Source organism: Phyllostomus hastatus, unplaced genomic scaffold, assembly GCF_019186645.2.
Source record: "Phyllostomus hastatus isolate PE091 unplaced genomic scaffold, TTU_PhHast_1.1 phas_contig_283, whole genome shotgun sequence".
Lineage (NCBI taxonomy): Eukaryota > Metazoa > Chordata > Mammalia > Chiroptera > Phyllostomidae > Phyllostomus > Phyllostomus hastatus.
Genome location: NW_025333833.1, coordinates 9,010,858 through 9,033,759, shown reverse-complemented (window position 1 = coordinate 9,033,759; position 22,902 = coordinate 9,010,858). Strand labels below are relative to the sequence as shown.

Sequence of the window (22,902 nt, the reverse complement as noted above, 5' to 3'; positions counted from 1 at the left end):
GGGCAGTGCCAACAATGGTTTTAAAACCGAACTAGTACTTCTTTCAAAGTTTTAAAGCAATTCCTTATTGCTGCTACTTAACTGTCTTCCTCTCCTCTGCTTGATGTCACAAATGTATCTTCAAAAAGGCAGGATTAAAAAAAAAAAAAACGGAGTTTTACCTGTTCAAATAACGGGAGTATTTGGACAACTTTTTTGCCAGGGCGACTGCGTCGAGCTCCAAGTTTGCAACGTTTACGTCGTGCTTCTTAGCTCTTGCCTCCTGCAGCCCTGGGAGAAGGTCCTGGTCAGGAAAGTCGGGCACCATCACTACCAGCAGGCGCACCATCCACTGGATCATAGATATATGCAATTCATCCACCTGTTAAAAAGTAGCCATAACAAATGGCCCGTTTTAAATACACCGAACAGTAAAAAACCAGGCCAAGCCCTGGTTGGCATAGCTCAGTGGATTGAGCGTGAGCTGCGAACCAAAGTGTCACAGGTTTGATTCCCAGCCAGGGTACATGCCTGGGTTGCAGGCCATGACCCCCAGCAACCGCACATTGATGTTTCTCTCTCTCTCTCTCTCCCCCTCCCTTCCCTCTCTAAAAATAAATAAATAAAATCTTTCAAAAAAAAAAACAGGCCAAACTTAAAACTAGAAATGATCATATCTGTGTCTATTTTCAACACTAATATCATTCATTCTTAATGAAATTAAATCATAACTACTCGGCTGGTATAACCATATATATATATATATATTTTTTTTTTTTTTTCCTTCTCACTATACTACACTAACTTGTCTTAGCTTGGTCAAGGGTATTAAAGCCACAGTTCTCAAATTGTACACCACGGCATCCCAGGACTCCACAGTGAATTCTCAAGGATGCCATGAGATTTTTAATTCTTTTTTAAAAAATCCTCACCCAGGGATATTTTTATTGATTTTGAGAGAGATGAGAGAGAAACATTGAGTGCTTGCTCCCTGTACACACCCCAACCAGGGACGGAACCTGCAACCTCTTGGTGTATGGGCTGGCGCTCGAACCAGCTGAGCTGCCTGACCAGGATGGGATTTTAAATTCTTGAGGGAAATACAGCACGTGTCGGACACAGCATGAAGCTGATACAGTTCACAGCTTCAGCATTAGATGCGCTATACCACTTTTGATGACATCACATCTGTGCAACGCTGGTTTTATGGGTGGTCGTGTGTAAAAACCGAAGTGAAACAGGAGACGAGGATGGCAGCATCCCATCCGATGTCCGGGTTAGAGAAGTTATACAGGGCCCAAGTTCATACATCCCTTAGGGATTCTGATTGAGGGGGGAAAAGGGGGTTTTTTCCCCAATGTTTGTATATATACAAAGGTAAACTAAGACATTAAATTTTTGAAAGTTTATTTCGGCAAGCAACAATTCCAGTTAAGCAACGTGAAAGCTGAAAAATTGTTGGAGGAGCTCTGGGGGCACCCCTGCTCTGGGGACAGGGCAGGGATTTTTACAGAGAAGATGCTGAAGTAAAGCAACTATTTGTCTGTAATCATTTAAACATTTGCCTTATTTGGGAACAGTTAGTTATTTGGCTGTTATGATCATTATTCTTTTTTTGATAATGATTCTTGGGTTCTGATTTCTCCCATGTGGGAAAGTCCAGTTGACGGCTTATGGCCAGAACCTTCTGGAGCTTCTCTTTCACGGACACGGCTGCGCCGGCTCTGGCCTTGGCTCATTCCCATGGGCCACCAGAGGCTGTGGAGCAGCCTCGGTGCCATGGCCTCCATGTTTTAACTTTGTAAACATTTCTTGCTTTTTCCAAACAGTCACTAAATCATTAGGACATGAACACTTAGTGAGTCGTTTGAAGACAACTACTTAATAAACTGAGCTGGGCAGCATTTCTTTCGGCTGAAGTGCACGAAAGTGCTGGGGCACAGAGGGTACCACTAAAAGAGAAAGTCTGAGGACCCCTGGATTAGGGCATCTGCTCAGGCCAGGCACCAGAAGTGAAATGCAAAAACCTTTATGAACTGTGGATGGCGAACACGCCATTCGCTGCGAATGCCCGGCCCCGTTCTCTGTTCGGTGAGTGCCTAAGTGTTCTTTGAGGCTTCCGCATGATCTGCTCCGAGGTCGTCCCCTCCCTATGTTTCTATAGTGCCTTGTCCATCTCTCTGTTTTACTTGTTGGCACATCTGGAATGCTCATCCTTACTTCACTCAACAAACATCTGTTGAGTCCCACTGTGACAGGCCCTCTGCTCCCCTCTTTAAATGAATGCAGATGGTCTTTGAAGTCACAGAAATTTCTCCCAATCCTGGACCCATATGTCCAGTCTTAATATATTTGCTCCTCAACTCTTAATGTCTTTATATGTGTTTATAATGTGCTCACAGGCTGTGATATAAAGTAATGCTACATAAGTAGTAATCCCCCACCACTGATGAACTCTGCCTTTCGGATTCCTAAGGTAAGCAATATTAAAATGAGTTAAATTTATTTAATCACATTAAGTCTGCTTATAAGATGTTTTTCCTGTGCAGAGTCAGATTATAATTAAGACCAGGAGGCGAGAGTAAATGTAATAAACGAAGTCATCCTTTGCAAGTTACGTCATGTCGTGCTGATTAAGACGTCCATGGGCACAGCTGTTCAGAACCACAGAACCGCTCTCTTTGCTCTAACAAGCATAGACCAGCAGTATTCTGGCATCTTCTCTTTCCCCCCAGTTACATGTTTTTGTCACCCCTTCAGCCAGTCTGGGCCACCAACAGAAATCCTTAAAATGGCCACATCCCTATTAAGGGGGAAAACGTCAATATACCAAGTAAAGAGCAAAGACAATAATTAGAACTCAAACATGTTGGGTCATCTCTGAAACTTCATTCCACAGGTAGGAAGTAGGAACATTTTGCATTCAAATCATTTAGTAATTATCTAAGTCTCCATTTCTGCCCTCCCAATCTCCTGCTTTAATTGCATAGGTATGACCTGGTTTTTCCTTAAAGAAACCTCCTAGCCGGGACAAAGTTAGCCTCACAGATTCCTACTGGTACATACGTGGCGCTGAAGTTCGATGTTCCCATTGTTAATCTCGTTGCCTATTTTCAAATGCCATTGTTGAATCATGTTAAATATATGTTCTTCAAGTGCCCTGAAGGAAAAATTAAGTAAAATAAAGATAAATGACTTACTTAGAATATTAAAGTAACTATAATTAAATGAAAGGGGTTTTCTTTAGGTGGGCCTAGTAAACCAGGCGTTGACACCTGTCTGAGAACTCGGAAAAGGTGAACGACAGCCTTGGTTTTTCTGGCATATTGGCTAACGCACTGACGTGGCCTTCCAACACCAGTAGCCACTGGGCATGGCGTTCTTTGGACAATGTAGGTCTTGCCTTCAGTGTAAGGTCTTGCCTCTCTACTGTAAAAACTCACACTTACACACTTTCTATTCACTTCTAGACTGAGGAGACCAGAAAGTGAGAAGAATGAATTTCTAAATTCTCTCAAGAGATCAGCTTCCACCATGACAGTGTGAGGAGCAAAGCTGACTACTGACCCCTTCCCCACTGGGAAGGGAGGGAGGGAGGGAGGGAAGAGACAGAGAGAGAGAAGGAGAAAGAAAGAAAGAAAGAAAGAAAGAAAGAAAGAAAGAAAGAAAGAAAGAAAGAAAGAAAGAAAGAGAAAGAGAGGAAGGAAGGGAGGGAGGGAAGAGGAAGGAAGGAGGAGGGAGGAAGGGAGAAAAGAGAGAGGGAGGAAAGAAAGAAAGAGAGAAAGAAAGAAAGAGAGAGAGAAGGAGAGAGGGAAGGAGGAAGGAAGAAAACATTGAAAGCCTCTAGAAATGGTCCTAAGAACAAACAGCAAATGAAAAAACATCTATTCAAGACAACCTGTGAAGATTCAGTAAGAAAGGCAAGAGTCTCTAGCATCTGAGCCAAGGCTACGCCCTCTCTTCCCCTTCCCAGCTCGGCGAGGCAGAAACTCCACTGTGGACTCCTGTGGTCATGGACCCAGGGCTCTGCACCCTACGGCTCCCAGTCAGATGGCTGTCTTCCTGGGAGGAACAGGGCTTCAAGGTTTCCCATCTGACCCCAGCTACCTGTTGCTGAGGCTAGGTACTGAGAAAATGCAGTTGAGAAGTGGAGATTCCCTTCTCCTGCCCAGCAGAGAGCTCCGGGAACTTACGAGCCACTATCCATGTCTAAGCTCTGGGGAACAGTGCCAATGCTGTCCAACAATGCCTGCAAATGGATTTTCATCTCATTGATTTTTTCGTCAAATCCTTCCCATTCTCCAGGAAATGTTTCAGGGAACTCAATGAAGCTTTCCAACTTGAAACAACAGAAGTCCATAGAACTAATCAAACTTGCAAAAAGTCTACAGACACCTTAACAAGTGAGAAAAGCATTAATTGTTAGAGGTATTTGTAAGTCTACTATTTCAATAAGAAGTCATAAAAACTAACAGGCAGGGACATATCTTTTTTCACCTTTTTATTATCCTACAGGCTGCTTAGCAGAACACCTTGGAAACAGTAGCTCCTAAATAAATGTGTAGTGAACAAACACTGTATCATCGGTGCTTTTCTGCCTGTTGGACTATTTCTTTGATTGCGGCTCATACGCTAAGTTTCCTGTCAGCATAGCAGAGGACCGAATGCATTAAACCTACAAACTAGGAACCACAGTTCTCTGTCCAAGGCAGGAATTCATTGAGTCTTTCTGTTAAGAAGACAATGATGATGAACAGGTTCTTCATGATTATAGGTGAGTTAATAAGAGAAATGAAAACCTACTTCTCGAATTATTTTTTAAGTCCCCGTTCATCAGGTTTTCACGAAGTTTACAGTTTAATCTGAGCCAGGATTGAATATGGAGCCCAATCTTTGAATGATTCCCTGTGAGATCACGGCAAAATAGCCTCTCTATTCCTTTGTCTTATCTCACTTGCAAAATCAGAAATAACAATGCTTCCGTCTAAGAGATATAGAAAGAGAAAAACTTGAAGAGTAAACTTTTTCTTACATTTGACGAAGATATTTTCACTGCCTTATCAGTAAACGTTGATGTCTTGGGAGTGTTCAAAATGATTTTCATTTTGACTTCTCATTATTTTAAACCATTTACTAACTCATTTTCCTCTGCCCGCTGTATGTGAGTACTGCCGTCTTATCCACCCCTGTACTACTGCTGCTACAGATAACTACGGCTGTGTTTTCCCATCCAGAGTAGTCTGATGTCACACAACAGCAGCAGTGCATGCATCAGGGTTGCCTGGAACACTTCACTGAGAAGGACTGATTCTTAAGTAACATATGACACAGTGACAAAAGCGCTTTGATGGAGTTTTAATATCCCTCGTGGGTTTTGGTGGGTGCGTTTTCTATTTCTCTCATGGCACAGGGGGATATTTGGTCACCCTACTGGGGAGATAAAATTGAAGTTCAAAACCTGCCGGAGAGTAGAAGCCCTGGAAAACGCACCCGGCTTTCACCTGGGATGCCTGAATCCCCTAGAGACAAGGGTGGAACAGGAAAAGGCCAGCCCCGTGAAGTCTGAGGCCACACTGCTCTTCAGCTCAGGCCCTGTTTGGGGTAAAATGGTCTGCCCCCCCACCCTAAGTAACCTGCCAGAATAAAAAGTAAAATCATTCTTTTGAAATATAACACCATGCGGAATCTTAAATTGTCTCTAGACTTTCTCACTATGTCCAACATTAATCAAAAACAACCAGGAATATGAAAAGAATTGACCCAAAACCAAGGCAAAATACAGACAATAAAACAAAACGCAGTACACCTGAAACTAAGGTACTACTATATGTCAACTATAATTGAAAAAATGGAGAAAAGACCTAGAAGAGAACCAGATGTCACCCGATTATCTGAAACTGACTGTAGAGATGGTTGCACACGTCTATGGAAACATCAAAAATCATCAAATTGTTCACTTTAAATAAATGAATTATATTGCATGTGAATTATGTCTCAATAAGTGATGCTCAAGGGTTTATTTTGCTATATTTCTAAAACCATATTCATATGTTGTCTTGATTTTAAATGTTAACTGTATTGAAAGTAATTACTATTAAAATGCTTTATGTCAAGCAATCTAATTATCTTTTCTTTTTCTTACCATTTTCCCCATTCATTCTTATTTCAAATTCTTTGTAGAGTCTTTCTATGCATTTTGCAATTTCCTCCATCTCTTGATACTCTGGCGGCATCTCTCCCTCCATACTTATGTGGCGACGAAATATCGCAAGCCCGATATCTGTCCAGTTTTCCTGTAAGTATTTAATGATCTTGAGAGAATCATATTTGGACACTAGTATATCCCCAGTATACTTGTCTCTGTCGTCACTCAGTATCTAGAGAATGAAAAGCGAGTCAAGAAATCAGCACATTATGCACTAATGGTTTTATCAGCGTTGACCCACATCTTTCCTTCGATTATTTTGGAGTGAAATGCCTTATTATTATTTGTTCACATCATTTCTTCATACAACATACATTTTATTTTTGAAATTAAAGTGAATTTAAATTAAGTTGATACCCAAAAAGATAACCCACAGTTTACCAGGATGAAAATAATTATATTAAATATTCTACAGGCAAAAAGTTGGTGATAGTCAATTAAATCCCAGAGAGCTGAGCATGTTAAATTTGTGTAAGCCTTGGTATGGATATAGTACATCTACTTACACGGTCCCCACTAGACTGGGGAAGCTCCTAGAATATAATGGTTGTATTTTATTCACGTTTTATTTCTCTGTCTAACCCCAACACTTGACATATCAATAAACATATATAGAAGAAACAGTACAATTTACATATAAAGTTTGCCATTATGCATGACTCAGACAATGGAACCAAATCACCTACGTGCCAACAGGAGTGACCGGCACAGGGGAGTCGTGCTGCCGAGCACCAAGGGCAGGGTCTACGGAGTTGGGGGAACAAGGGCTCAAACTCTGATCCAGCCACTGATATTTACAGATGGCTCAGGCAGGTTCCTGAACATGGCTGAGCCTCAGTTTCCCCACCTGTGAGACAGGGACCATAACACCAGCAGCAAGTGGCTGCCACAAAGGGTAAGTAACACATGGGAAGCGCACTCAGCCGACTAGAGTAGGTGTTTAATGGATGAGAGTTATCATTATTCCTGCTAAGTAAAGAAGCATCATTTATTTCAGTTTCACCTATGCTGCCATGTCAAAATCACCGGATAAACCATAAAAAAAGCCGCAAATGAGCTACACTGTGTGGAGGACGACAAACATCAACTCTGAGACTAGTCTGCTCGAGTCACTCCAGGAGAAAAGAAGACGGCTTCCTGGGCTCTGGGCGAGATTGCACGAAGTCCTACGCCTGACATTCACTTTGGAGGAATTTCAGAACCTATTTCCCTTTGTCAGACCACCGTAACATGATAGTAATTTGATCAATAAAACTTATTTGCCTAGCTCAGACATTTGTAAAAGATGCTATTAATAAACAGAATATGGTATAATGTATTCCCTCAATGGAACGTGGAAATTAGTCTCACGAAAGGCCAAATCTAAATGATTCCACTTCTGTGAGGTGCCCAGAGAAGTCCAACACGGCAAGCAGAGTGCGGTTGCCAGGGGCTGGGGAGGCGGAACGGCGTGTTAGTGTTGAACAGGCCGAGTTCCAGCTCCGGGCTGCAAAGTGGTGGACATGGGTGGTGGTGACGGTTGCCCACCTGTTAAAGGGACTCAATGCCACCGAACGGTACACTTAAAATGACTGAAGTGGTAAATTTTATGGTACGTACATTTTACCACAATTTTTCAAAAGATGTTATTGATTTTTAAAGTCCAATCTGTCCTTAAGACAAAAGCCAGGGATAGGAGAGGCACAAATGTCACTATGATTGACAATTTGAGGAGAGAATCACAACGACCTTCCTTATCACCCAAATATCTTTTCCTTTTTTTTTTTTTTCCTGGCAGCCTAACTTTATTTGACCCAAAACCCTAAATTAGAACTGAAAATAAAATACTGAAGGATATTGTAAAAACCCCTGTAGTCTTGGTGTTTTCCTTGTCTCTCACAAAACTTCGTATGGAATTTTCAAAGGTTGAGATGTGACTCAGCTGGAGGTGAGGACTGGCAAGTACTTTGATTACCATGTTGTGTATTAGAAAGTCTTACCTTTAGCCACTGCTGGAAGTCTGGAATAAGTAGGTCTATATTTTCTTTTTTAGGGGATGAAATGTGTTTTTTCCTGAAAGGAGGAAAAAGACAAAGAACAGGGTCTCAGAACAGGGAATAAAGAAAGGAAATTGCAAATCCATACACATGACAATATTATGTTTTTCCCTAATGATTTTCAGACCTGCCTTCCAGGTTTGGCCCCTCTTCCAATAGGCAATCATCTTTAGATTCACAAACAAAAACACACATTCAGACCCTGATCAGGCCTGAGTAACCAGGTGACGGGGTCAGAGGCCGTAACAGAATTGAAAGGGTGGTTGCTGGGTCTTCGTCACCCGATGTTAGAACACCATGAGAACAGTTCCTGTTGAAACAACTGTCAAGACAACATATGAATAGAAGGGAAGCCTCATGAACAGTTAAGGTCAAGAGCCGCAACGTCTGGGAAGAACGTTTCCTTTAATATCTCTGAAGTCTCATGAAAAGAAAGCTCTTGACAAAGAAGTTCCTAAAGAGAAAGGGAGAAGAGAACCATTGCCATCTGCGCCAAGAGTCACCAAATGGGAATGGCGGCGGCAACCAGCCTGGCTGCGTGCCGCTCCAGCGTGGAACTTCCACCTCTGCTACCTGGGAAACCTCTCAGAGGATATGAAAAACTGAAACCACTGTTCTCAGTTTGAAATGGAAGTGGCACCTAAACGTGTTGAGTGCAGCCTGCATTCAGAGCGTACATCCCCACAAAACTGGGCTGCGACTTGGTCCTTCAGCCGAGACTCGCCTACTTTATAGGCAGCCTCTTCCACTGTCAGGTTCCTCTACTACACGGCACGAGAGCCAATCAAAACCAAGCTCCTTAAAACCGCCACCCATTGATCCCACTTCTCTGCACATGCACTGGGCTACAGAATTTGTAGACGGATCCGGATATCCAAGTTTGCCCATAATAAAGTGGGAAGAAAAGAAGAAAAAAAAGAAGAGTTGGCCTTGAAATAGAAGTAGCAGTAGAAGGAGGGAGAGATGAGGAAGGACTACCAAGATGATTAGCACTACAAACTTAAGACCATTTCCGCTCCTACAAGGATTGTACCCTGTAAGGGTTGCTGGTTACCTTGCCGAAATTAATGCTAGAGTGATCACAAGGTAAAAAAGACAAAAGGGGAGAGAAGAAGTGAACCGAGTTATCAGACATGACAAAGCATAATCAGAAAAACGAGATACTGGGAGGCTCACTTATTATTTTTGAAGAACTGCTGACATTTGATAAGGCCATCCTTAATAATTCGAATTTGCTCCCTTGTAGCCTCTTCGCTTTCTTCTACTTCCTGTCTAAATTTACTCACTAAGATTTTCCAGTTCTCTGTCAACTTCTGCAACAGTGCAAGGTCTGAAGTATCCTAGGTAAAATGCATGGAATCAAACCACGTATTCATTTATTCACGTAACAAACAGTTACCTGATACGCCAGGCCATTACTAATATTGTAATACTAGAGACATCCATAGGAAATGGATTAAAAATTTAAAAAGTCACCCCTCTTTCCAAATATCATCAGTGACACTACTACACAGTCCCACTAGTGACAGATTTTCCATGGCACAAATTATTAGAGACCAGATTTTTTCCCTTTGCAACAGAGCCCAATTTCCCCATAAAACTTTCATGGGAGGCAGTGTAGTACTTGGAAAGATCTGAAATTTCAAAGCCAAAAAGAACCAAATGTGAATTCTAGACATCTAAATGGCTGTGTACCCTTGGGGAATGTTATTTAATGCATTTGAGATTAATTTTTCTTGACCATAAAGATTTATATATATATTTACTTTAGTATATATATATATACACTTTATACATATAAAGTATATATGTATACTTTATATACATATATATAATCTCCTAGGATTGTCGTAAGAATTAAATTAAGAATTAAATGAGCCCTAGCTGGAGTGACTCATTGGACTGATTGAGTGCTGGCCTGTGAACCAAAGGATCGTCAGTTCGATTCCCAGTCAGAGCACATGCCTGGGTTTCAGGTCAGGTCCCCAGTAGGGGGCATGCAAGAGGCAATCACTCACTGATGTTTCTCTCCCTCTTTCTCTTTCCCGTCCTCTCTCTAAAAATAAATAAATAAAATCTTTAAAAAAAAATTTTTTTTTAAAGAATTAAATGAAATGACTAGGGTAAATAGTTTGACTCTAGAAACACTAAATGCCACTTTCCTCCTTTGTGACCTTCTGTGCTCGCTGAATTTTCCCATTAAATTGCATACAATAAATACATTGATAGTATAGCTATTTCAATAAACACAGCTACTTATAATTTTTTAGTTTAAACACTAAGAGAATAACACTGTAAATAATGTTGGTAGTGTTATTGACTGGGACAAAGTACTTAGGTTGCTTTAATTAGGATAGAAGACAGATATAAAGAAGAGCCTTTATTCCCCTTTCCTTAGATTTTTCATTCTGCCCACAGTAAAGCACAAATATAAAGCTAGATTTAAAATTTAATCTATAAATTTAGCAAAGGCTTCTTACAGACTCCACAACTTAAATGAGCTGAGGTTTACCTTGCTCGACAGCATGATGATGAAATGCTTAGCATATTTACTCCAGCCTTTTTCGTTGAGGTAAAGTCTTTTAGCCAATATGACTTTATTTCTTTCAATTACCTATTTTAAAAAAGGGCTAAAATTAAGAGCCTAAATCATTAACAAACCACTGTGATTACCTTTGGCTGTAATTTAGTATACCATTTTCACATCAATTTTTCAATGAACCATTAACTCAGTCACAATTTCTTATCTAAATCATAAACTAATTTGTATCACAAATTTGTGTTTTCTGAAACCACTAAACTGAAACCAAACTGAGGTACAGTATGTAACAAAGGTGCTCACACAATTTGGTCTCAAAAACCCTTAACACTCTTAAAAATGAGAACGTCAAAAAACTTTTGTGTATATGATTATATCTATTGATATTTACTGTATTGAAAATTAAAATTGAAATTATTTAAAATCCACCCTTAATTCATGTAAATAAAACATTAGTATACACATATGTTAACATAAATACTATTTTTATGAAAAAATAACTTTATGCCCCGGCTGGTGTAGCTCAGTGTATTGAGCGTGGACTGTGGAACCAAAGGGTCGCCAGTTTGATTCCCACTCAGAGCACATTCCTGGGTTGCAGGCCAGGTCCCCAGTAGGGGGTACACGAGAGGCAACCACACATTGATGTTTCTCTTCCTCTTTTTCCTTTCCATCCCCTCTCTCTAAAAATAAATATATAAAATCTTTTTAAAAAGATGTCCCATTTATTCAAAATTAATAAAAAAAGTATTTTTTACAGAAAGAAAAGAAAAAATAACTCTATTTTTCCAAACAAAAAAAAAATTAGTGAAAAGAGCATCATGGTTTTCCATTTTTACAAATCTCTTTAATGTCTGCCTTGAGAGAATAGAGTTGAATTGAGCATGAAAAAGGCAATATTAGTATTACGATGAAACTAGTCTGACCTCATGAAAAGGTCTCAAAGAACCCCGGGAGGCCCCAAGACCTCCCCTGAGAACTACTGACACCCCGAATCAGTAATCAGTCATTCAGTGAATGACTGACTGTTCTGGACACTGCACATACAGCTATAAACAAAAGAAAAGAAGTCCTTATTTTCAGGGAGGTGACATGCTAGCTGTCCTTTCCTGTTGGAAGGGACTTTAGGGATAATCTACCTAACACAAAGCCCCAACAATATAAGGTATTCTTCCATAGAACCCTCCACCAGGGGTCAGTTCTCCACTGTTTAAATCCTTCTAGAGCAAGGGAACTCACTCTTCTTTAGTGAATCTGCCTAGCTCCGAGATTTGTTTCTTATATGATATGTTTACTGTCTCTTCCTCTGGATGTGTCCCTTTAAAATTCTGGATCAGGATTGAACATCATGTCCTAGATGAGGTCTGACTGTTCCAGAGGAAAATGGGACAAAAGTCTGAATCCGTGCCAGGTCTTCATTTGCTATTGATACTCTAGGTCCAAGATGTGAGAATAGGCAACCAAACAACAAACATTTACAGAACAAACTATTGCTCTTTCTTTAAAGCATTCCTATAATGCTTCCGCAGGCCGCCATATTTCAGTTCATTTGGCATCCTGAATACAAAAGTAATAGAACCAAAGCGAGGTATGCAGTGATCCTAATACAGTTACCTTATGTGAAAAACTGGGAACCACTTCTCCTACTTTACTACCAGTATAAATTAAAGCTAAAATTTTTAACATGTTCACAAACAACAGAAAAAGTATCTTGCTCATATTCCCTACATTCTGTTGGGAGGAAAAAGAAAGAGCCCTTAATTGGGCAATAGCCAGGTATTGAATAATGAAGAAACAAACAAAATGTAACTTTCCCCTTCCAAGGCCCATAATACCTACACTATTCAGCAATTAAATGCGCATCTTCATCTTTTGACTTTTTGTCCAAGTGAAATTTGTGAAAGGAACCTTTATCCAGACCAAAGGGAAGTCTGGGTGACAATTCCCGAGGGACCAACCTTCAGCGCCAGTTCGTACGTGGCCGAGCTCCAGACGTCTCTTTCGGCCATCAGCTGCTTAATGTCGCTCTCCATCCTCCCTCTCTGCAGCGTGTACAAGTCATGGTACTCTTCCACAATCCTGGAAGGAAAATCAAGAAACAGCTACGTAGGCATTTTTTTAAAGGAGAACTTTGTTTTTTAAAAAAGGCAAGTTGTTCCTTTAAGACTGATCATACGGTAATTATGGTAAAATTGCTGGACATATTAATAACACCAACCTATAGCAGAAATAGAAGGAAAAGATTCACATTTCATTAATAAATCTCATAAAAGCCTTAAGTAAAAAGTCCAAGATATTGTTTCCTGCTCTAAATACTTTTCTTCATATTCTTCTACTCGACTTTTTACAACATGACATTCCAGTAGTATAACAACACTACATCTAATGAAAAATTCAGAATACAAGTAGCAATAATACAGCAGTGTTTCTTTGATTTCTCGTAGAATTAGGATTCTTTACTAAAGGCACAAAGCCCAACTGTTGTGAACCACTATATTTTTAAAGTACATATAATTAGTATAAGATTTAAATAACCTGGCTGGCGTAGCTCAGTGGATTGAGCGCAGGCTGCGAACCAAAGCATCACAGGTTCGATTCCCAGTTAGGGCACATGCCTGGGTTGCAGGCCATGACCCCCAGCAACCGCACATTGATGTTTCTCTGTCTCTTTCTCCCTCCCTTCCCTCTCTAAAAAATAAATAAGTAAAATCTTACAAAAAGATTTAAATAAATTTTCTACTAACAAACCAAAAGCTTAGTATAATCAAGTACCTTTTCCTTAACTATTTTTTCTTTGTTTATCTGAGCACACGTTTTCCTTTTAACTTAGACTGAAGCTTCGCTTAGAATTAAAAGCCCTTCTGAGACTAAATACAAACACAGAAGCGAAACGAACAGAAGCATCCGACAAACCTTTTGAAACACACGCTCCTAAGGAGTGTTAACTCTGCTACAGGAATGAAAAGCCAGCCAAGCAGAATTCTTTCAACTTTGCTGAAAGCCAGGAACTGCCTGCACCTGCTCCTGGAGCCTCCTTCTAGTTGGAGGCCTCCATTGGTTCAACTCACCAGGAAAAAATGCATCATCTGAGGTGTCACACAGGTGAACACAACCATAAAAATTCCACAAGCTGTACCCATTAAAATCCACCCCCCCCAAAAAAACAGGCTCACACTGCTAATCAGGAAAATGTAAATAAAAGTCAGATGCTTTTTCATACCCACCCAATTAATAAAAGATATGGGCAAAGGGGAGCTCCCATAGACTGATGCGAGGACATCCGCCGGTACAACCGCCCTGTGGGGTATTTGGCAACATTTAGCAAAGACGAGGCTACACACATCCTGTGGCCCGGGACCTCCCCTTCTAGGTCTACACCTCTGGAAAACTCTCATTCAAGAAGACATTTACATGATGTGTATTACAATAGTGCCTGGCAGAGTTAATATACATAACGAATTTACACTGTTATAATTTTTTTTAAAGTCAAATGCTTCAATAAAACTTCGGTATAAAGTGTAACGCAAGTATGGCATAATGACTAAATCTGATAACTCACTTGGCATTTTTCTCAGCATCTAAAAGAGCTTGTGTCAAATCCTTGTGGACTTTCTCTGCTTCCTTTGTTAATTTTATATCATGTGCCCGGACCAAACACAGCTCCCTGAAATAAAGCAAAGAAATTTTATCACCGTAGTTGAAGATTTCCAAAAAGTCTGCACTCAGGACATCAGACTCACACTTGCGAACCTTCTCAGTTACCGTGTGTACATCTCTGCTGGTTTTCCCACCTCGCAAACCACATCAGTAAGTCTAGTGCACAGCTGGGTGGAATCTTGCCAGGTTTGGCAGTGGAATCGGGCTGGTTGGAAAGGGCAGAGAGAAGGGTGGGGGTTCCTTCGGGGTGGAGTGAAGGCAGGTGCTGACCGGCAAGGCCTCCAGCTTGCTCTGTGCTACCCTCTTCATTCTTGCCAATCATTATCTTGCTACAAGTTTAGATGACCACTAACCTTGGTTGCTATATATGCTCATTCTCTTTCTATTTGAACCTGAACATCCATAATCAAGGCACTGCTCCGTAAACTGAATTAAGATAAATATCTCTACCTTAGAAGGAAGAACAAGACCTTTTCCCTAGTGAATACACACAGCACCCTAGTTTCGTGTTTGCCTGTGTAACCCATGTCTCTGTGTCCGTATCTATACCCCTATCTGGTCCTTTCCGTTCTCTCGCTAAACAGAAAAAGAGAACAAAATAGTTCTCACCTCTAGCCACTCTACTTTCCCTAAATATTTCTGACTTCTCTTTAGAGACATGCCTTTGCCTTTTGTGTTTAAGATAATCACAGTTTTTTACCTGGTCAGTTCTTCGATAACATTCTTAAAATTGTACAGTTCTTGTAAAATGCGCTGGTCCATCATTCGCTGAGTCACCAGGTCTTTGTAGAAGTCGATCATCTGCCGGGCAATTTGGTCAAGCAACTGTACGTACCGCTCTCTGCAGGAAAAAGAAGGAAAACAAGATGTCTCGCAGGAGAAAAGGAAAAGGAGTGAAAACACGTGTGAGAGAGAGTAACGTTAGCGGGAGAAATAGTGAGCAGACACAAGGGCAGAGAAAGAAAGGGATCCAGGCCGCGTATTCCTGCCACGCGCATACAAGTGAGTGAACTTGAACCAGAGTCATAATTATTTGGAACGTAATATCTGAGATGTAAAACAACGTAAGGACGTCTTTGCTTCCTTCTTCTAAATGATCATCTCTATAGGAAACATGTCTTAAGTGCTTACACATTTATAACATCTAACAGAGCAGCTTGAATGCAGTGGAATTCTTATAAATAGTTGAATTCATGACTAAAACCACTTTTCTCAAACTGACCAAAATGTACCTACTGTTTAAAAAATAAACAAAGAGCTTAAATACAAAAAAAAGGTCATTTGTTTTGCTCCTTAATAAAATCAAACAAAATATTTGGAAATGGTCACAGATGGTAAATTACAAATACTATAATTGAGCAGTCTTTATTGTATATTAAAAGTGATCAAGGTATTGTATCCTAACCGTGAGACCCCGGAATTATAATATATTTGAGTCAGAATGGTCGGTTAGTTTAATCTCTCACCCACAGAAAGAACTACTCAGCCCTTATTTAAACACTTAAAGTAAAAGGAAGTTTATCAGCTCAACATGCAGGTCATGCACCAGGAAACATCCATTTTAAAAACACCTTCTTCAGGACTTCCCCTCCTGGTGACATACGGACAAAGCGCTCTGCAGGGCCTTCTCAACACATTACAGCTACATCCACGGTAGAGCACACTCTCTGAAGCATTAACAGGCTTGCAGCAAGAACAGAAGACTCCAGGAATGAAAAACAGAACCAGTAAACAAAACTCAATAAGCTAAGAATGGAGTAGGAGGTGGTGAGCAGTATTCATTAGGCAAACCCAAAGTCAAGGTCGCCCCAGTAAGAATACAGCACGGGATCCCGGAAACTAAGTCCTCAGCCGTCTTGAAATGGGAGATCTGAGTGTGAAACTGCGGCATCGAGCCAGGGTTCCAGAAGGGAGAAGATGCAAATCCTCTCTTCAGGAGGCATCCGTGAATTCTATCAGGAGGATGTGATGATTAAGACTGGCCAAATATTAGCCACAGCAGCAACGAATGCAAAATACTGTATAAATAGACGATCATGAGTGAGACTCAGAAGAAACAACGAACAGCAGAGTTCCATCCTGATGGTCTTCCTATGTTAGAATTAACATATTTAGAATATAAAACTATCCATGAAATGTTTGAGAAACAAAAAATGGAATCTAAAACTAAGTGATAAAAATGAGCAAAATATGATAAGACAGATATGGAAACAAACCAACAGAACTCTTAAGGGAAAGATGTAACTACTGAACAGTAACCCCGACAGATGGGTTCCAGCAGAGGAGATGGAGCTAAAGAGGGTACTGACATCCTGGAAAAAATTACCCAGAATGCAGCACACAGACAAGGAAATGGGAATTATGAACAGGAGACTGAGACAAAGAGCAGAGAATGCAAATGTTTAATATAAATCTAATGGAGCTCCAGAGAGAAAAAACAGAATGGAGAACAGATACTCATCAAAGAAATCATCACTGACAATTTTCCAAGACTTACGAAGGGTACCAATCTATACATAGGATTGTGGTATACAGACACAAGAATTATAAAAGCAATCCAGTGGAACTAAATTTACTCTTTTGCCTAAATTAATGACAATAACAACAAAAAAACCCCCCAAATATATGAAACAACAGTTAGCAAAACACTGGCTTTTGGGGAATGAGAAAGTGACCCCTGCGAGATCAGAAATCAAATGAGCCCTGTGGTCGCCCCAGCTGGTGGAGACAGTTTCCAGGCTACGGCACGAAGAGGGAAACGAGAGGGCCCGCAGTGGACCCTCTGGGCTAAGGAGACAGAGCTCAGAGTCCGGAGAGAGAGAAGCGAGTAGGGGTCAGAGGGCAGGCACCGGAGAGAAACGGGCTGCAGAGAAAGAGGCCTCCGAAGTCTGCGGAGGGTTCCCCTTGCGTGTTCAGCTAAGTCATGATTAGGGCATAATGTGAACGAACTGCCTGAGACCATGGAGAGAACCATCTAGAAGGATCAGAGGAAAGAGAACCCAGCACTCACACGTGGCTCGTGGTGCCCATTCCCACCAGCCAGACTGGAAAAACTCATGACTCACGGGGCACTGGACACTGTACAAAGAGGAGTCTTGCCTCAGTGGTACTCAGGAAGAATTAGCGCTGTGTAGGGTGGACAGATGTTTTGTTATATGACATTCGATACACAAAGAAATAGGTGCAATTTTTGAGGAATCATGATGAAATGACTATCTGGAAATATTTCATATTTTATATTGAGATGTAATTTATAGGCCATAAAATTCCCCCTTTTAATGTGTATAATACTGTTCAGTAAACTCACAAACTTGTGCCACCATCAGCACTATGCAAATCCAGAGTATTTTCATCACCCCCAAATGGTACCCATTAGCAGTCACTCCCTGCTTCTCTTTCTCCAAGGCCCTGGCAGCTACTAATATACTTCCTGCCTGGACCTGCCTCTTCTGCACATTTCACACAAGTGGAAGTACACACTCTGTAACCTTTGTGGCTAGCTTCTTTCACTTAGCATGAGGTTGTCAAGAAGCATCCATATCATCTCCTGTATCAGTACTTTATTCCTTTTTACTGTCAAAAATGTGTACATGTTAAAACCCACAGGATTGTACAACACAAAGAATGAACCTTAATATAAACTACAAACTTCAGTTAATAATATATCAACATTGGTTTACCAATTACAACAATGCACCACATTAGTCCAGGATTCTAATAATTAGGGGAACTGTACATGGAGGAGAGGGGGTATATGGAAACTCTATTATCTGCTCAATTCTTCTGTAAATCTACAACTATTCTGAAAAAATTTATTTTTGAGCCCTGGTTGGTGTGGCTCAGTAGACTGAGCACTGGCCCGCAAACCAAAGGGTCGCTGGTTCAATTCCCAGTCAGGGCACATGCCTGGGTTGCAGGCCAGGTCCCCAGTGGGGGGCGTGTGAGAGGCAACCACACATTGAAGGTTCTCTCTCTCCTTCACCCTCCCTTCCTCTCTCTCTAAAACTAAATAAATAAAATATTTAAAAATAAAGCATAAACTCCGTTTAATAACATACATGCTGAAATAGTTAGGGGAAAATACACTGATGTTTGCAACTTACTCTGAAGTGCATGAAATTGGTGGATGATTGCAAGGATGGCTAGTGGCTAGACAAGCGATAAAGCAAGCTAAGCCGAATGTTAATGGCAGAATCTAGATGGTGGGTGTCTATGAGCTCACAGTAAAATTCACTCAATTTTTACGGGTATTTGGAAATCCCCATGATAACATACTAGGGAAGAAATAACAATAACTGGAAAAGGTCATGTGCTTGTATCCAAAGGTATTTATCAACCAAAAAGAAGGACGGCATCAGTCCTATTTCTGTGTAATCTGAGGGTCCTCCTGTTCAGCTTGCATCCCAGCTGGCAGTTACTCCTCCCCCTATAAAAAGCAGTTACTATGAAATGCTGTTTCACACGAAATCCTCCTGCTGCAGCAGGCCGCAGAGGCAGGTGCTTGCAAAGCAGACACACACACGAGCTGATCAGAACGCACTCGGTGGGACAGAGCGCAAGTACAGTAGCAAGCAAACAGAGAGGCGGTTTGAGGCTGATATCAAGCACTTCCTGGGCTTGTAGGGTGTTACCATTTACCGGGGACTTCTACTGGGTCCTCACAGCAAACTTGTGACTCAAGGAGGACTCTGTCAGGTGCCAGACCCTGGACAACAGAGACTTGCTCACTGAAGGTTGCCCTGAGACTAGACCTTCTAGAGAGCTCCTACCAAGATGAAATGCTGGCTGCCAGATTGTTCTGGACCTGTTGGGTGTTTCACCATTCTGTAACCTGTCATGGATGTTGGCAGCGATCACTCAGAAGCCTTACTGCCTACTCTCACCTCTTTCGTGTTCTTTACTCCACCATTACACTATTCTAAACCCTTGGCTTCGAAGACCTCCTCTGATCCTGTCTCTGGAACTCTGGAGTTCGCACTTTTGTCTCACTCGTGTCTGACAACTTTTCTTAAAGGATTTTGGTTTCCACTTGCCTGCCTGTCTCTTTCTGTTTGGACTTCCTGGGACAGGACCCCACCCTATGTTGGCCCCTAGAAGCCGACGCCTGAAATCTGCTAGAACAGTCCTGCTTATACCTGCTCCTCAGAAGGGAAGGGTTGAGTACACTGTACGTCATCTAGTTCCTTTGCCACGATTCCTCATCCATCCCTCTGGCTTTGTTCTTACACTGACAACCCTGACTTTACTGTCCCTGCCCCCCTTCTCCAGCTCTTGATGTTGTTCCCACAACTTACTCCTTAGTGTCTCATCTTGACTGGTCTCTTACTAATGGCTTTGCTCCAGCACAGTCAGATAGGGCAGCTCAGCACCCATCAACCAGGTAGTGGAGAAACAGGGCAAATTTATATTATTAATGCCCATCGAGGAGAAACAGATATTCAGAGGTATCTTATAATATGCCTATGGTTCTATGGCAAGTAAGCTGCAGACATGGAATTGAACCCAGTATTCCTTCCAGTTCTTCTATTCTTTTCAGCTTTTGGAAACTACCAGTGTCATAGGAAGAATTATAGTGACAATAGTATCTATCACCGCCATCTACAACAAACTACACGTATTGAGCACCTAACTCTGTGTGCTCATTGAAACCTCACCACAATCCTATGAAACATCTCAATGCTTGAAGCAGAGTAGACACTCAACAAATATTATTGACTGATTTGTTCATTAATATTTGGGCTGATTAGTGACCAAATAGACAAAGGAGATTATCAGAGTAGCTATCATGTTCATTTGCAGATGAGAAAAGTAAGGCTCAGGCTTTTACCCACGTGGCCCAGAGAAGGTGATCTGAAACCAGGTCAGTCTGTCGGCAGAGTCTGCGCTTGCCCTCACTCCACGCAGCAGTTCAGCCCACGCACAAAAGATCATGGTGTCGAACATCTCAACAGAAATCACCTGAAGGAAGTTCTCAACTATTATATTCTTATTATAGAAAATACAATAAAAATGCAATCTGGCTCTTCATTATCGATAAGAGAGAGAAGCGTACTTTCATGATTTTTCTCAGGAGCAGAGCTAAAAACAGAATTCTAATACGAAATCCAAAAGGAAACTGGCATGCCCCGACAGCTGCTCTCACCGGATTTTGGACAGCAGCTCCCCTCGGTCCGCGCAGTCCACGCTGACTTGTCGAATGAGCTCGTGAAACACCGTGTTGTAAATGTTCTGCTCCTGCCTCAGGATGTGTAGCAGTTTGTGCATCTGGCGGAAGAGAAGTCAGTCAGCATTTATTATGGTCTTGTCAGTAAAAGCCATTTCAGGAGTTGATCACTCGGAATGTGAATTAGGTTTTAGAAGCACCTTGATTAATTTATTGGATGAGTATTTTCTATTATAAATATATATACTTATGTATTTATAAATATATACTTATATATAAGTATATATAAATACATGTGTTTTTATATATTTACTTATATATAATATATACATATATAAATATGTATATGCTTATATATTCATATATTATAAATATATAAATATATAGAATATATTCATAAATTATATTATAATTTATAATATATTATATTACAAATATATTATAAGTATATAAATATATAAATAAATATAAATATATATTCATATATTATAAATATATAAATATATAAGAAATGGTATCTTATTTTTTAAAAATTTGTGTCTAATCATTGCACCTCTTTATATGACTCACTGAGGTCACGATATCACTTTCATGTTATTCCTGCCAAAACCCAAAACCTGAACCTAATCACGGCTGCACATCAGACAAACCAAAACTGAGGAACATTCTCCAGAATAACCGGCCTGTGCTCTCCCAAAGATCAAGGTCAAGAAAAATAAAGAAGCATTTCAGATTATAGTTGTCTAAAGAAAAGTGACAAATAGCAGCACTGTGTGATTCTGGGATCCTGAAAGAAAGGCAAAAATGGCTATAAAAGCCATTATAGGGACAATGGGTGAATCTGAAATATGAACTTGGACTACCATTAACAATGTTAAATTTCCTGATTCTGAAAACTGCACTATGGATACGTAAGAGAACGTCTTCATCTGTGGGGAATACACCCTGAACAGTTTGGTGGTGAAGAAGCATGATGTCTCCAGCTTGTGCCACAGTGGTTCAGAAAAAGGAAATCTGCTTACAAAGACACGCAGAGAAGGAGAGAGAACGATAAAGCAAATAGGGCACAATGTAAACGTAAAGGTTACCTACGAGTGCCTTATATTGAACTTATAGTTTCAAAATCCATAAAAATAAAAATTTACAAAACAAAAAAGCCTTCATTAAAAAAATCTATATCTATGTAAGCCTGAAAGAGCCTTTTCATTAAGCACAAAATAAAAATTACAAGTGGTAAGAAAGTACAACTTAATTGGCGGTAGTTTTTATTGGTACATAAAATATTAAGGGTCTTATAATCTGTGGTGCCTAATATTCAGTGGAATACAGTAATAATAAAACTGTTGACCCTGGACAGTGCAGGGGCTAGGAGTCCCAGCGTCCACACTGTCGGAAATCCATGTGTATCTTTGACTCCCTCCAAACTTGACTCCTAACAGTCTACTGTTGACCGGAAGCTTTGCCAATCACATAAACAGTTGATTAACACATATTGTGTACGTTCTGTGTTTTATATGCTGTATTCTTACAATAAAGTAAGCTAGAGAAGAGAAAATGTTATTAAGCAAATCATAAGGAAGAGGAAATACATTGACAGTATTTACTGCAAAAATCCATGTATAAGTGGACGACGTAGCTCAACCGTGTTGCTCAAAGGCCAACTGTCCTGACAGTTAACTGCATGCTGTTTCCCACGTGCTGAGCGCTGACTGCTCTCAGCCCTTCACATCATTAAGTCACCTCATCTCCACAGCGAGGTAAATACCTCCACACGAGGTAAATATCGTCATCATGTCTAATTCGCAGATGAGGAAATTGAGGCACAGACATGCTAAATGACTTGCCCAGGGTCACCAGCTAATCAATGGCAGGACCAGGGTTCCAACCCACGCACCCCACCATCCAGAGCGCATGCTCATAACCACGAGCTAGGTTACACGGATCTGTGCGGTCACCTTGGTTGGCCCTGTGTAGTCCTGATTTTCCAGGCCAGCCCTCTCTAGCATGGTGTCCATCACATCGCTCAGCCGGGTCACCTCCACTCTTTTATTAGGTTTCCTGAAAGATCGAGATGGTGGACGTAGTAGTTACCGTTACAACTGGCCATCCTCAAATCTCAAAAACAATATAACATGTATAAAGAAAATGCATATACTATGGCATACTAACGGTATCTTAAAGTATTAGACCTGTAAGTATTGATCTAGTGGGATATCAGTAACACAGTTAAAAAATGCAAATAGTATGATCCTCTGTTCCATTAAAGAAAATAATGCTCCTTCACCCCCAAATTCTATTCTGTATGATTGTAAAAACAGAAAAA

The 22,902-nt window shown here is 40.7% G+C and overlaps 1 protein-coding gene across 1 annotated transcript in view; it reads right to left on the bottom strand.

Annotated features, from left to right (window-relative positions):
- The window catches only part of AXDND1 (axonemal dynein light chain domain containing 1), a 46,757-nt gene that overhangs the window by 13,332 nt on the left and 10,523 nt on the right, over positions 1-22,902 (bottom strand). The window contains exons 8-19 of the mRNA XM_045838731.1: positions 22,535-22,637; positions 20,559-20,680; positions 15,117-15,257; positions 14,319-14,423; positions 12,718-12,838; positions 10,733-10,834; positions 9,397-9,560; positions 8,164-8,236; positions 6,122-6,356; positions 4,173-4,374; positions 3,046-3,139; positions 162-361 (exon numbers count right to left, since the gene is read on the bottom strand). Coding sequence (XP_045694687.1) covers positions 162-361; positions 3,046-3,139; positions 4,173-4,374; positions 6,122-6,356; positions 8,164-8,236; positions 9,397-9,560; positions 10,733-10,834; positions 12,718-12,838; positions 14,319-14,423; positions 15,117-15,257; positions 20,559-20,680; positions 22,535-22,637 — 1,662 coding nt within the window. The remainder of the gene's footprint in view (positions 1-161; positions 362-3,045; positions 3,140-4,172; positions 4,375-6,121; positions 6,357-8,163; positions 8,237-9,396; positions 9,561-10,732; positions 10,835-12,717; positions 12,839-14,318; positions 14,424-15,116; positions 15,258-20,558; positions 20,681-22,534; positions 22,638-22,902) is intronic.